The 14,926-nt window shown below is 47.3% G+C and overlaps 1 protein-coding gene and 1 long non-coding RNA gene across 4 annotated transcripts in view; one reads left to right on the top strand and one right to left on the bottom strand.

Moving 5' to 3' along the window:
* Positions 1-3,952, top strand: part of LOC147000601 (uncharacterized) — a 24,213-nt gene extending 20,261 nt beyond the window's left edge. Inside the window, exon 3 of one of the 2 annotated variants that reach the window (XR_015045761.1) lies at positions 3,788-3,952. This is a non-coding gene — a long non-coding RNA (uncharacterized LOC147000601). The remainder of the gene's footprint in view (positions 1-3,787) is intronic. The other variant, XR_015045760.1, reaches the window with a different exon arrangement.
* On the bottom strand, positions 1,211-14,926 carry Abcf3 (ATP binding cassette subfamily F member 3). Of its 2 annotated transcripts, XM_021184732.2 has the most exons (21): positions 14,678-14,926; positions 14,307-14,454; positions 14,104-14,183; positions 13,628-13,674; positions 13,317-13,414; positions 13,094-13,216; positions 12,685-12,951; positions 11,398-11,478; positions 11,249-11,308; positions 11,090-11,146; positions 10,967-10,989; positions 10,798-10,853; positions 10,493-10,693; positions 10,320-10,396; positions 4,172-4,216; positions 3,898-4,030; positions 3,353-3,441; positions 3,083-3,174; positions 2,768-2,900; positions 2,549-2,636; positions 1,211-2,462 (listed from the first exon to the last, which is right to left on the bottom strand). In XM_021184732.2, the coding sequence occupies exons 1-21, from the start codon at positions 14,748-14,750 to the stop codon at positions 2,304-2,306; spliced, it is 2,130 nt and encodes a 709-aa protein (XP_021040391.1). In that variant the 5' UTR covers positions 14,751-14,926; the 3' UTR covers positions 1,211-2,303. The 2 variants fall into 2 exon arrangements, with proteins under 2 accessions (XP_021040391.1, XP_021040392.1); XM_021184733.3 differs by lacking the exons at positions 13,094-13,216; positions 13,317-13,414; positions 13,628-13,674; ... (1 more) ...; positions 14,307-14,454; positions 14,678-14,926 and having other exon boundaries at positions 11,398-11,503; positions 12,685-12,784.

Here is a 14,926-nt window from a genome sequence, read left to right as displayed (position 1 = left end):
AATGATGTTCTGCTGGGGCAGACGGGTGAAAGGATATTTGCTAAAGCTGACACATGAAAGAACACTGAGGCAGACACAGGTGAGAGGTGGTTTTGTTGAAGTAGACTCGTGAGAGGAAGTGTGATATTTATAAAGAATATAAATATGACCACAGATGGTGGGACAAGGCTCAGGCTTTGGTTCGCCTTGCATCACTTTGCTGGTCTTTGCTTGTCATGGCCTTGTAGAGAGTAACTTGCCAAAAACCTCATGATATTCAGTGGCTTCTTGCTGCTTCCTCAGACTCAGAGTGATCAGTGGAGTCTCGAGGTTTATTCTGGATCAAGCTGCCATTGTTGGTTCATGTGTGGTGTCTGCTGAGTAGACTGGAATGAAGCTACTAATTTGTGTTCGGTGGTTTGCTAGTGGACTGAACTGCTTCTCCTGTGTCCTAATAACCTTTCTTTTCACTACCTCTGGTGAGTGGTAGGCCAGAAGGGAGGTTAAGGTGATTAAGAACCCTTATTAAAGTAGGATTTGAAAAATCAGACTAACGTGGTCCCTCCCACTGATACTAGTATGTGCTGAGCCTTTCACACCACCTCAACTTCCAATGTTCTTGGTGCTCAAAGCTCTTCCAGGGACCTTAAGCACTTGCAGGACTCCTAGAGGGCTTACCAGCTAAAAGGGATTCAGGGACTAAGCTCACAAGACTGACAGGCATGGGGCCACTGGTTCCCCAAGTTGGAAAAGAATTACCTGTCTGAAAAATCTCAAATCACTAGTGACTTGCAAAGCCATGCACAGGGATCACAGGAATCAGTGCTGGGGTGCACAGGAATCAGTGCTGGGGTGCACACAATTCATGTGCATTCTTAGGAGGATCTAGTTGAAGCGAGCAGGTCCTAGGTGCACATTGTAGGAAGTGTGAGATCTCCCTCCTAAGCTGCTGTATTGGCACATTCCCCACCCCCCCACCATGTTCTGTCCCACTGTAAGCACGTGAGTAACACAGTCAAGTGCTCATGGCTGAAGCCTCTAAAACCATGAGGCAACATAACCCTTTCCCTGTTTTAGTTTTTTGTAAGGAACTGTTACATTCAAGGCTAGCTCACACATCCTCCCTTATCTCACAGACCTCTCTTCCCAAACCACTGAACATTCAGCATAGCTCAGAGAAGATCTGAGGTTGAGATTCATGACCACAATCTCCAGTAGGCTGAGACAGTCCCTATGTTGACTCCATTTTAATGTCTTCTACATACCAATTAATTATAGCAGCTAAGTCCTTGAGAACTAACTTTCAGGCCAGACTCCTGTTAGACATCTCTTTTCCCTCTTCTATACAACAGGCAGGTCTCACAGGCCAGGAGATTCATGGATTACATGGATTCAGATGAGCCTCTGGCTTCGCCCTCAATGTGCCTGGACCACAGGCACATGCTCTTGCACGTGTCCTCCTCTCTTACAAGTCTGCTTTATTTGAAAAGAATCATGTGTCCTATTTTTTTTTTTTTTTTCAGTTAGACAATTCCCTACTTCCCAGGCTGCTTCTACATGGTTAGAGGGAAAACAAGAACATTAAATCACTAATGCAAACTGGGAACAACAATGGTTTTCTCTAGTGCCCTAAAGGTCCAGATTATAGAAATGAGAGACAGGGCCAGAGATCCCAGAAAGCAGTTGGTGAGCCGTGTGAGGCCAGAATCCAGTCAGTTCAAACTCCCAAGCAGCAGGGGCTGAGACAGTAGAGCCCACGACCCTCTTCTCACCTCCCCCCCCCCCCCGGAGGTGAATTTCAGGCTAGGGTGTGAGCACCAGAACAATCCCAATACACCCTTCTCCACCCCCCAGCTCAAGTCCACCTAAGGGACAGACAGATGACATTGCCCAACAAGAGGAAGGCTGGACTGCTGCTGCTTTGTCTGTCACATCACAGGAAAATACCAGAGAGCCCAGAACCCAGAGCAGAAAACCATTGCAAGCCCTGCCCATGAACGAGCAGAGAGGCAAAAGAGATCCAGGAGGGGATTTAATTTACACAGCAGCCATGTTGGGCCCTGCCAAGCTGGGCAGTGGGGTACTTATAACCCCAGATAGCATCCCCTATCCTTTTCCTTCAGGACTGTTTCACAGGCCCTTGGATAGGTCTCCTCACATTGTGCAGAGGATGCTCCAGTTGAAAGGAAAAGAGAAATTTGGGAAATAAGGCTGTCCCCAAGTAGGGAAAGTCCTAAGCTTGGAGTTGGTTGCCTACATGGTAGCTCAGGGATCTTGCAAAACCAGTCCACGTCCGAGGCACAGTCCTTACTCAACTGGGGCCTCTAGAGGAAGCCCTCCCGACGGAACTGTTCTTGGAGGAGGGCCCGGTACTGGTCAAAGCCTCCCTCAACCCGAGTGACACTGCCGTTCTCACACACCCACAGCTCCTTGCACACCAGTCGGATGAAGCGCTCATCATGAGATACCAGAATTACACCACCCTGAAAGACAGAACACAAGTGCTCAAGGGATAAGATACCAAGGGTGCAGAGCCCTAAGGAAGAAGAGCAGGCAAGGATATGCTCACCCTGAAGTTGTTGAGAGCCTGGCCCAAAGCTTCAATTGTCTCCATGTCCAGGTGGTTTGTGGGTTCATCCAGAATATAGAAGTTGGGGCTGAAAGGGAGAACACTTGTTATAAGATGGTAGAAAATGAATTCTTATGGCACAAAGAAGAAAGAATCATTTTGTACTGGGAAGGAGAAATGAAAAGGCAAGACATTCCTCCCCTCCCCAAATAGACTCACCAAGGCATGGTCATCTGAGCAAAGGCTACCCGGCTTTTCTGGCCCCCAGATAAGCTCGCAACAGGACGCATGGCCAGTTCTCCAGAGATGCCATACCGGCCCAATTGGTGACGATATTCCTCTTCAGGTAGCCCTGGAAAAGGCCCCAACATTAGATTAGCTCTTGACCCAACTCATTGGTTACTTCCTAGGTTCTCCTTCTCAGTGCCCATGTTCTTAGATCTAGACTTAGGGAGACGTCTCTAGACTGACCCAAGACAGGCCTAGCTGCAAGGGTCAGGTAAAACACTTACTGCAAACTGTACCCCAACATACCAGGAAATTTTCGAGCCAGGAGTTCCACAGCACTGACATTCAAGTCTAGCTGTTCCACGTGGTGCTGGCTAAAATAGCCTATCTTCAGATTCCTGGAGGCAAAAATGAAGGTAGGAAGCACAGCTGTGAAGTAGTATAGGCAGCTGAATGTGTATGAGTGTGCGTATAGTTCATGGAGTGGGGTCCATTACCTATGGGCTGTGGAGTAGTATAGGCAGCTGAATGTGTGTGAGGTGAGTGTGCATACAGTTCATGGGGGGAATCCATTACCTGTGGGCATGCCTGATACCCCGAACAGGAGACAGGTCCCCCATGAGCAGCTTCAGCATAGTAGATTTCCCAGCCCCATTCTCCCCAACCTGTAGGAAGCATGAGCTTAGTGACTGTGCATGTAGGGACACAGAAGGGAAGGAGGAAGAGCAGCCCGGGTAGTCCTGGCCTTACAACCAAAACACTCTATCTAAGGAACTAGAGGAGCTGGGGACTGAATCTGGCCCTCAAATTTGGGCAGAAGGTACTTTTAACTTGCTATCTCCCCAACCTTTACCTGCCTTTAGAGGAAAAGGAAATTTCCCTAAAATCAAGCTAAAAAATCCCCCTGAGCCTTAGCCTATGTTCTTGCTTCAATGTCTTGTGACTGTCCTAATTCAGAACCAAGGACAATAAGGTAAATCACTGCTCTCTCAATTTACAAAATTTGTCTAGGCCCTGTCCACTTCTCTCTGTACTCCAGCTTATACTGCGTCAGGACTGGCCCAATCCACGCCTGTTCAGGAAGACAACTCCTAGGGCACTCAACAAAAGAGCAACCATACCACACAGATGCGGGACTCAAGATCAGCAGAGACAGACAGGCGACTGAAGATGCTGTGTTTAGGATCATAGTAGAAATCCACCTCATCTAGCTGCAGAATTGGTGGTGAGAACTTCTCAAATCCATCGGGGAACCTGTAGGAGGTGCAAGGGTGGAGTGCAGAGGTAGGCAGCCGGGAATGCAAGCTCCCACAGCTTAGGTGGAGTGTGGATGTAGGCAGCGGGGAATGCAAGCCCCTGTCAGCTCCCCGTCAGCTCCCCCGGCTTAGCACTCACTTCAACACCACCTCGGATTCCTTGTCCACCGGTTTTAGTTCAGGTCTGAGAGGAGAGATGGAGAAATGATTATTTTAACAAGATATCAAAGCTGAGAAGAAAACACTTTGGATAGAAAAGTTTAAGCAGGGAAGATGAGGGGGAAGGGTTAAAATGTATGGAACTAATGTATGGAAAAAACGAAAAGATGCATAGAAAAGACAAGGAAACCTGATGCTTATTAAGCTAATTAAAGAAATTAAAGTTTAACCTGGGTGGTGGTGGTGGTGGTGCGCACCTTTAACCCAGTACTCGGGAAGCAGAGGGATCTCTGAGTTCCAAGTCATCCTGGACAGCAGGGCTACAGAGAAACTGTGTGTGTGGCTACAGCTGATCCAAGAGCCTACAGGTTACTAAAGTCCCAGTGCCAGGGCTGGGCTACCTCCCTGCAAGCTGGTGGTCAGAAAACAACACAGGTAACGAAGCTCCTGCTGGCTAGCCCTTGGTGCTGGGAGGTGCTCAGCAGGCTGCTGGGGAGAACTGCCACCATGGGTCTGTGTGCTGCACTACTGAAGACAGGCCAGGAGTGCTCACTTGCAAGTCTATGATGGGATAATCAACTGCTGCCTGACTGGAAGTGAGGCCTGCTCCACAGGAGGGACCTGCATCTGTACTGTAAACCAGGCCCCCCAGAGGTCATTAGCTCTAGTGTGAAAGGCACAGCTATTTGTTAAATCATCACCATGTGACAATCAATTGCCTTCTAAATAACTATGTTTATCCCCATAGGTTAGTCAGCTACAATCTGAGAAGCAGTAACTACAGAGACTACTAACTTGTCAAAGTGCTGATGGCAAGTCACTGTTGAGTCTAAACATAAACAGGATGTAACATCCCCTCAAGGGCTCAGGGACACAAGGAAGAGAAGAGACAGCAGAAGGAGCTGGAGCTAGAGCACGGGGTGGAGTGTTATGGAACACAAGTCTTCTAGGCTTGACCTGGCCATGACCCTGGCCAGACTGCTGGGATTACTGCTCTGGATGTGCACGAGTCTGCGCCTAGGCTGAAGGGGCTGATCATGAGCTCCTGTCACTGAGGGTTTAGAGGCAACTAACGGTTGCTAGGAGAGGAAAAGACATGTTCTTCAGTAGTGTAGCCACTAGTGATCTTCTGAAAAGAGCTCCTTGCCCATACTCTCGGAAGAAATCCTAATAAAACTTATATCATAACAAAGTCCATTACACACACACACACACACACACACACACACACACACACACACACAAAAGCAGTAAAACAATTAACTTTATGTTGAGTGTGAGAACATACCCACAATCCTACCACTTAGGAGGCTGAAGCCAGCCTATGTAAAAATTTTGTGTTATGTAGGGAGACCCCGACTTAACAAAATGACAAAATTTAACAAAACTTAACAAAAAGAAATGTGTTTCTCTTACACAAGTGAATGCTTAGACTCAGCCTTGCATGTCCTCCGTCTGGTGATACTCAGTATACCCCTCCTCTACACTATCTGTTAAAAACGACAATCAGGGCTGCAGAGATGGGACCTGATGCCCTCTTAAGTGTACTCACATACATAAAATAAATAAATCTTAAAAAAAAAAAGACAAACATCTTTTTTGCAGCTAAAAAAAAAAACCCAAAAAACAAAAACAGCCCATAATCTTGGTCTGGAGAGATGGCTCAGCTGGTAAAAACACTGGCTGATCTTCCAAAGGACCCAGGTTCATCTCCCAGAACCCACATGACAGCTCACAACTGTCTGTAACTCTAGTTCCCAGGATCTGACACCCACACAGACATACATGCAGGCAAAACACCAATGCACATAAAATAAATAATTTTAAAAAATGTAAGCTGGGTGTAGTGGTGCATGCTTTTAATCCTCACACTTGGGAGGCAGAAGGAGGCAGATCTCTTTGAGCTCAAGTCCAACATGTTTTACATAGCAAGTTCCAGACTAGCTAAGACTATACATGGAGAGTATGTAGTTTCAAACAAAAATAAATAAACCAAGTAGTAAAAATTAAAAAATACATGTAAATTAAAAAAAAAAACATTTTCATTTATACATGGATGCAAAACACCAATACACATAAGACATGTCTGTGTACCACACGTATGTATGCAGTGCCCGTGAGGTCAGAATACGGTATCCGTTCCTTTGGAACTGGAATTACAGACAGTTGTGACCTGCCCTGTGGGTGCTGAAGACCAAAGCCAGGTCTCCTGCAAGAGCAGCATTCTCTTACTGCTGAGACATCTCTTCCAAGCTAAAAAAAAATAATTGTAATTACATTTATTTTCTAAGCATGGTAAGATACATCTTTAACTGTAGCACTAGGGAGGCAGAGCAAATGGGTCTCTGTGAGTTTGATACCAGTGTGATCTACACAGGAAATTCAGGTCAGCCAGGGCCACTGATGAGACTCCGTCTCAAAACAAAAAAACCAGCCAGGCGTGGTGGCGCACGCCTTTAGTCCCAGTACTTGGGAGGCAGAGGCAGGCGGATTTCTGAGTTCGAGGCCAGCCTGGTCTACAAAGTGAGTTCCAGGACAGCCAGGGCTAAACAGAGAAACCCTGTCTCGAAAAACCAAAAAAAAAAAAACCAAAAAACAAAAATAACCCAGAAACTGCTACATCTACTTTTGTTTGAGTGTGTCTGCCTGTGTGTGCTCATGTGGAGGTCAGAGGTCAACAGCAGGAGCTGGTTGCCCTCCTTCTCCATGAGTCCTGGGGGTGAAATCTAGACCATCAGGTTTGCAGGCAGGTCTCCTGGCCGAATGGCTCCCCAATTTAAAAAAAAAAATCCCATCTTTCAACTTATTGTTATTATTATTATTTTGGTTTTTTGAGACAGGGTTTCTCTGAATAGCCCTGGCTGTCCTGGAACTCACTCTGTAGACCAGGCTGGCCTGGAACTCAGAAATCCACCTGCCTCAGTCAACTTATTTTTAAAAAATGTTAAAAAATGTTAAGTAGGTGTTATTAAGTTTGTGTTATTAACTGCATGTTGCACATGTGAAGCAAGGACCACTAGGTTGCCTGAGTTGGCCTTGAACTTGGAAGTCCTTAGAGTTTAGTCTTCTCTAATTCGGAGACCACAGGTGTGTGACCCCAGCTGCCAGTCTTTTCTGGGTAGCTTTTACCCTTAATATCCAGTGATAAATGTTTCCATGTCAGAGTGGTAAGCCTGATGAATTTAGTTTCTCTCCCAGAATTCTAGAAAGATTCAAGGTTAAGCCCTCAGCGAGACATCAGTCATGGACCTGTTTATCAAAACTGTGATGAGGTGTTGCTTCTCATGCAGTAGGATGAGGAAGACTGCAAGAGTTAACAAGTGCTGGCAAAGACAGGAAGATGTCAGTTCCCACAGGCATGTGAAACAATGTGTCTGTTTTAACACAGTCTGGCAAGCCAAGAGCAGCAGTGACGATGCCAGCATGTGGGAAGTAGACACACCTGGAGCTCACGGCTAGCCTGGGCTACAAAATGAGAGATTGTTCAACCTAAAAACAAAATGACTGGTCCGGACTTGCAACCACACAAGTCCTTCTGCATTGCGTCCAACCGTTCTATCCAGCCAGACTTCCCAACCCTTTCCAGAGTCATCAAGCAAACTTCTCTATGCAGCAGAGACCATTACAGAAAACGACAGCCAATCAAGATGCAGAGATGTGGAACCCAGTCACTGCAGCACCTATAAATCTCAGGGAACCTTAAGGAGGAAGGGGTGGGATAGAGCCAGAGGATCAGGGAGTTTGCTACGAGACTGTTTCCTAGCACTGTCAGAAGCTACACCCATAAAGTCTCACCAACATGACTGCCCAGACAAGAGCTGAATATGAAGACGCCAAAGTGTGGGTGTATTCGGGTGGGTGTGTGAGTGGGTGGGTGTGAAGGGACTTGAGGCCTCAACCCAAGCAAAAAACTACAGGCAACCAAGGAATACTGAGAGCAGGAGGAGGAAGTCTCCTTCAGGACAGAGCACACCAGTTGCTATCCAATACCAAATAGTCAGCCCTGAAAACATATCTAACACTATACAGACCAAACAAGCTATATTCAGAGATATATTCATACACATACCCAGATGTAACAGCAATTCATAATAAAAGGCTATTAGCCGGATGTGGTGGCGCACGCCTTTAATCCCAGCACTTGGAAGGCAGAGGCAAGTGGATTTCTGAGTTCGAGGCCAGCCTGGTCTACAAAGTTAGTTCCAGGACAGCAGGGCTACACAAAGAAACCCTGTCTCAAAAACACCAAAAACAAAAAAGAGAAAAAGGCTATGAAGTGAAAAAAGAACAAGGAGGGAGAGTTTGACAGGAGGAAAAGGAAGGGGGAAATGATGTAATTGTGTCTCTATAAGTAAAGAAAAAAATTCATGAAAAAAAAAACCTAATATGAACTATACTCACTTTCTTTTTTGTTTGTTTGGGGTTTTTTGTTTTGTTTTGTTTTGGTTTTGGTTTTTCTTTCGAGACAGGGTTTCTCTGTGTAGCCCTGGCTGTCCTGGAACTCACTTTGTAGACCAGGCTGGCCTCGAACTCAGAAATCTACCTGCTTCTGCTTCCCGAGTGCTGGGATTAAAGGTGTGCACCACCACTGCCTGGCTATACTCACTTTCTAGTGAGATTTGTATTAAGTGTATCCAATGTAAAATAAACATTTATTAAAAACAAAAAACCAAAGCTGGTCTGGAAGGGGTTTGAGGTATATAGCTCAGTCGCTAGGGTGCTTGCCTAGTACAGGCGGGTCTTAGATCCAGTCTCTAGCACTGCACAATCCACAATCCCAGCGCCGTGACTCATGCCCATAATTTCAGTGCCTGGGAGGTGAAGGTAGGAGGGCCTTGAGTTCAAGGTCATCTTTGGTCACGTGAGAATTAAGGCCATTTGGGAGGCAGAGGTGGACAGATCACTGAATTCAAGGCCAGCCTGGTCTACAGACTGAGTCCCAGAACGGCCAGAGCTACACAGTAAAATACCATCTCAAAAGCAAAACAAAACAGAAACAAAACAGCCCAGTTTAAACTACAAAACGCTCTCAAAACACCTGCAGATCCTTAAAAAGTTAAACATTAGGGTCAACTGTGGTGGCCTTAATTCTAGCACCTGGGAGGCGAAGACAAGGAGGATGTGAGTTCAGGGCCAGCCTGGTCTACAAGTGGGTTCCAGGCTAGCCTGGGCTATACAGTGCAACTGTTTAACATCACCACCAAAACCCCTCAAAAGTGAAATTACCATACACACCAGCAAATCCATTCCTAGATATGTATCTGAGTAAAACAAAAGCCAATGTCCGCTTAGGAACTCGTACATGGGGGCTGGAGGGGAGAGACAGCAGTGATTCCAGAGCACCTACTGCTCCCGAAGAGCACCCAGGGTTGGTTTCTAGCACCCACATAGCTGCTTACATCATCAGTCAACTTCAGTGACTGGGGACTCAGCTTCCATTTCTGGCACCTGACCAGACACCCAGACACACACATACACACACGTTTACATACATGCAGGCAAAACACTCATACACATAAAATAAAAATCTTTAAAAGACAAAAACCAAAACACTTGTACATAAATGTTCATAGCAGGCCAGCAGTGGTGCCTCACGTCTGTCATCTCAGTACTTAGGAGGCTGAGGCAGGAGGTCTATTGTGAACTAGCAGTGAGTAGAGGTTACAGATTGAGACTTGGTCTCAGCCCAACATCCCCTAGAAAGTTCATAGTATCATTCATTAGTCCTAAAACTCAAACTTTTGGGATAACCTAATGCTTATCACCTGACTCAATAAACACAATGTGTTAGATTCATGAAAGGGAGCAGAGTTCTACAAGAAGAAACGATGTCAACATGACAACACGGGTGAGCCTAGAAAGCAGGACAGTAGAGGAGCCAGGCAAGGGTGAGGCTTGGTCTGCACTAGGCCCTAAGTGTATTCTTCATCTTCAGTATGAGGAGGAAAAAAAGGAAGACTAAGCACATACAGGGACAGACAATGAATGAGACTTTGTGGATGCCTAGGCCAGATGAGTGTAGACTACTCTGCTTTAATGCTGGAGTAAAAGTTGGCTGCTAGCTAAGGGGAGACCTGGGACGGATGGATACAGAGGAGTCAGGGCCTGCTCAAGGACTTCGTACTCACAGCTTCTCCAACATCTTCAGTTTACTCTGCACTTGAGAGGCTCTGTTTGCATTGTATCGAAAACGGTCGATGAAAACCTACAGGAGAAGGAGGCACTGGTCACGCATGCTCCTTCACTACCCCCAACTCTGACACCTAGGGAGGGGACCATAGTCCTGCCTCCCCCGCCACACCTGGATGTGTTGGCGATACTGCTGCTGGGCCTCATACTCTCGCTGCTGGTTGAGAAGCCGCTCCTGCTTGCTCTTGATGAAGGTTTCAAAGTCCCCTCGGTAACCGTCTAGCCGTTGGCTATGCAAGTGGATGATGTCTGTGGCAATGGCATTCAGGAAGTTTCGGTCATGAGAGACAACTAGGATAGTGGAGGGCCACGTCTGAGGAATAACAGGATGGCAGGCTGTTTGGAAGAGGAACTAGCCCCCAGTGTCTCGGAGGCAGACTTCCTCCAGACCCACTGCAGAGCCTTCCCAAAACTTACCTGCAGGTAATTCTCCAACCACAGGATGGCCCTTACATCCAGCATGTTTGTGGGTTCTGGAGAGGAAGCAGGAAAAACACATACGTGGCGATAAAGAGTGGAGAACCAGGAACAAGGATATTATCATCCCTGTCTAGCTCTGAAGTTAGTGTAGCTCCTTCAAACTTACCGTCTAACAGCAGAAGGTCTGGCCTATGAAAAAAAGAATACAGGGTGTGAGGTTTTATGGCCAGAGACTCATTATGGCATCCCATCACATTCTAGCCACAGGTGCTCAGGCTTGGGGACTCACCTGGCAAAGAGAGCTCGGGCTAAGGCCAATCTCATCCTCCAGCCGCCTGAGAACTCCCTGATGACAACAGACTCACATTAGCGCTGTGTGTTCAACATGGCTAGCAGGCAGGTGCAGAGCCAGCAGTATTGAATGGCAAGAACAGCAGGGTTCACTCACCTGGTAGGCTGCTGCTGCATTTTAGGGGTAAAACCAAGGCCCGCAAGAATGACTGATGCTCTGGGAAGGAGAATTGGAAGAATCCAGTTGGAACAGATCAAATGAGGGGGCAGCTAACTACACAGGAGACCAAGTGGGGCTTTACCTACCTGGCAGGTGCCTTATCTGCCTCAATCTCCTCCAGCTTCCCATAGATTTCTGCCAGCTGTGCAGCTTCTGAACCTTCTGCCCTGGGAAGGAAAAAGACCCAACCAGCTTATGTAAAGGCAGTGCAAGCGGGCATCCTGCATTCTCTAGGTTGGAAAGCAGGGACAATCAGAGTTTTATAGTTCTACAGGCCAAATTCCAAGTTCTGCGGCTCACTAGGGAGGCCGCATGAATTATGGAGACACTCTCTAGGGGACAGTGTCTTAGTCAGGGTTTCTATCGTTGTGGTGAGACACCCTGACCAAAAGCAACGTGGGGAGGAGAGGATTCAGTTCATCTTATAACTCTCAGGTCACACTCCATCACTGGGGAAAGTCAGGGCAGGAACTGAAGCAGAGCCACAGAGGAACACCACTTACTGACTCCCTCAGCCTGCTTGCTTATTGAACCCGGGACCAGTAGCCTGGATGGCACTATGCCCACAATGAGCTGGGTCCTCCTACATCGATTACCAAATAAGAAAATGCAATACAAGCCCGGCTTGGTGGCGCATGCCTTTAATGCCAGCACTCGGGAGGCAGAGGCAGGCGGATTTCTGAGTTCAAGGCCAGCCTGGTCTACAAAGTGAGTTCCAGGACAGCCAGGGCTACACAGAGAAACCCTGTCTCAAAAGAAACAAAAACAAATACAATAGCAAACACAGACGTGGATGCTCACAGTCAGCTATTGGATGGATCACAGGGCTCCCAATGGAGAAGCTAGAGAAAGTACCCAAGGAGCTGAAGGGATCTGCAACCCTATAGTTGGAACAACATGATGAACTAACCAGAACCCCGGAGCTCTTGTCTCTAGCTGCATATGTATCGAAAGATGGCCTAGTTGGCCATCACTGGAAAGAGAGGCCCATTGGACTTGCAAACTTTATATGCCCCAATACAGGGGAATGCCAGGGCCAAAAGAATGGGAATGGGTGGGTAGGGAAGTGGGGGGGGGGTATGGGGGACTTTTGGGATAGCATTGGAAATGTAATTGAGGAAAATACGTAATAAAAAAATAATAAAATAAAAAAATAAAATTATTAATTATTATTATAAAAAAACAAATACAAAAACAAAAAAACCAAACAAAACAAAAAAGAAAATGCAATACAGGCTTGCCACAGACCAATCTATGGAGGCATTGTCTCAATTAAAGTGTCTCTTCTCAAATAACTCTAGCTTGTGTCAAGTTCACACAAACCAACCAGGACAGAGAGCTACTGCTTATACCCTCAAGCCTAAAGCCTTCACCTGCCAGAAGCAATCTTGAGGCTGAGCTCCCGTTCCTGCTGTAGCAGGTCCTCTCGTACGGTGTCACTTTCCAGCACACTCTGCAAGGCAGGAGTGTCATCTCCAGCAACTTCCTGCTCCACATGCAGTAGGGAAATATGGGCTGGGACGCGCAAGCTCCGGGTAGCCAGCATCTTTAGCAATGTTGTCTTCCCCAGACCATTGCGTCCCACCAGCCCGTAGCGTCTGCCCCATGCCAAGTTTACATCTGCTCCAGCCAGCAGTACCCTGAAGGGGTGGCAAGAAAAAGAGATGAAGAATCATCTAGAAACAGAAGCAAAAGAACTTTAACACTGTTTGAGTCCCACTAAACAGTCCCCAGCTCCTTCTCCTTTAATTAGAAAGATCCTGCCACTGGCCATTCCCTCACCTGTCACCAAAAGAGACATCAAAGTTCTCAATTCGCACATCATAGGACTTGTTCTTGCCGGATGATTCCAATCGACTCTCTTTTCTGCTGCCTGCCTGGCTAGCTGACGCCTCCTCCAAGACTCTTTTTAAAAGAGAAACGGACAGCTTTTAGGGCTCCCGAAAGTCCTTCCATACCAGAATCTGCCCTGCTTCCTACTTAGAGCCCTTCTTCCCAAACTCACAGAGGGTTGCTGGTCTTCAGCGTTTCCTTCTCTGAACGCTTCTCCTGCTTTGCCTTCAGTCGAGCTTCAGCCTTCTCTAGTTTCTTCGCATTTACTGTCTGAGTGAATTCCAAACACAACCAGTTCATACTAGGGCACAAGTTCAAAAAGGAACTCCAGAGATTACTGCAAACAAACCCTTAAACTTACCCATGACGATACATAAGCAAACACGTAGGGAAAGACACACCAGAAATCTCGCCCAAAGATACACCCACTATTTAGTAGACGGTCAACTCTCACACCCACCACAGCCCCTTCCCACTTCTCACCGAGGACTGTTCCCTCTTTAGCAGTCCTGGAAGTTTGGTGTCACAGTCTGTAAGTGATAAGAAAAGCAGTCACCTTCTCCATGAGAGAAGGGAAATGAAGACTTTGAGTGACTAACAAGAACCAAGAATAGTTTTAAAGATAGCATTATAACACTGACATGGACAGTTATTAGCCTTGAAGTAAAGGGCAAAAAGATCTCACATTTAAGAAGAGCCTAATGTACTCTTTTAAGACCACGATGTTGGTTAAGGTATGAAACTGGCAAAACCAGCTTCAAGGTCTGTATGCCTCCTACTACAGACAATAGCTTGGAGAGCCCTCCAGCCCCCATTCTCCATCACAAGCTTTTATGTTCACAAAAATACCGCTAGCTCCTACAAGCCTTGTTGTTGAGATGGAGGGACCCGAGCTGCAGCGAGGTGGTGGCTGGGGGTGGAGGCAGAAGGCAGCTAATTCAATCTCCCCTCACTCTCACCATAGTTTTCCATTATCTTCGACAACTGGATGGGGGCGTCCAGTAGCACCTGGCTGTTTCCCTGGTTCTGCGGTTCAGCCCTATGTGGGTAGAGAGAGAAAGCAGTCACTTGGGAGAAAAGATTTACAGCCTTCAGACCTTCCCCCTCGTTTGTACTCCATTCTCCTCTCTTTGCCCATCAACTTTATTCCCTTGGCACCTACAGGCGTAGAGTGTTGTACATGCGTTGACAGACAGCCCTAATGCCAGCGTCATCCTTGCTGTCCCCGGACACTTCTTGCAATAGTTCCCCGACAGCTTCCACCAGGTCATCCACAGACTCGAAATCCGCGCTGCCACTGTGCAAGACACCTGAGCCGGGTACCGCAGAACAAGACAGACACCGGGTAGGGCGGATATAGGAGCAGTTTCAGTGTCTGTACAGCTCACTCGGGGGTCCAGACCCCACTGGCCCTCAAGATAAGAGGTCACGCAGAGGAGAGACCAGATAGCGGTCTGCTGCACTGTCCGCCCTCAGTCTTCCCCCACAACCTCCACTTCGGCCTCCCCAGGCAGTTAATTCAGTTTCGCTCACCGGTCACGTAGTCGAAGACCTGCCCGTCAATTTCAGGGAACTCGCTTCGCAGGATATCAGCGCAAGTCGCCATGTTCACTCGGGATCCAATCTGCGCAGTCGTGGTGAGACTTGGGCCTAGGACCGCCTCCCTGCCCTTCCTCCCCACCCTGAAGTCGCACCCCTCATCCCAAGAAGCATGCGCAGGGATGACGTAAGAAAGCAGAGTCTGCGTGAGTCCAGGGGGCGGGTCTAGTAGAACGGGATGCA

This window comes from Mus caroli, unplaced genomic scaffold (assembly GCF_978045245.1).
Source record: "Mus caroli unplaced genomic scaffold, Mus_caroli_1 scaffold_17, whole genome shotgun sequence".
In the NCBI taxonomy this organism is placed as follows: Eukaryota; Metazoa; Chordata; class Mammalia; order Rodentia; family Muridae; genus Mus; species Mus caroli.
The sequence above is the reverse complement of the archived record's forward strand: the minus strand, read 5'-3'. Positions and strand labels throughout refer to the sequence as shown.

What these genes read in the sequence shown, in the direction of transcription:
- Abcf3 (XM_021184732.2), bottom strand. Translation starts at nt 14,750, where the DNA reads ATGGCGACTTGCGCTGATATCCTGCGAAGCGAGTTCCCTGAAATTGAC. An exon ending in TAAAGAGGGAACAGTCCTCG is followed by an intron (nt 13,415 to 13,627) that starts GTGAGAAGTGGG and finishes GAATTCACTCAG; the next exon opens with ACAGTAAATGCGAAGAAACT. An exon ending in GCTCAGATGACCATGCCTTG is followed by an intron (nt 2,637 to 2,767) that starts GTGAGTCTATTT and finishes TCTCCCTTTCAG; the next exon opens with CCCCAACTTCTATATTCTGG.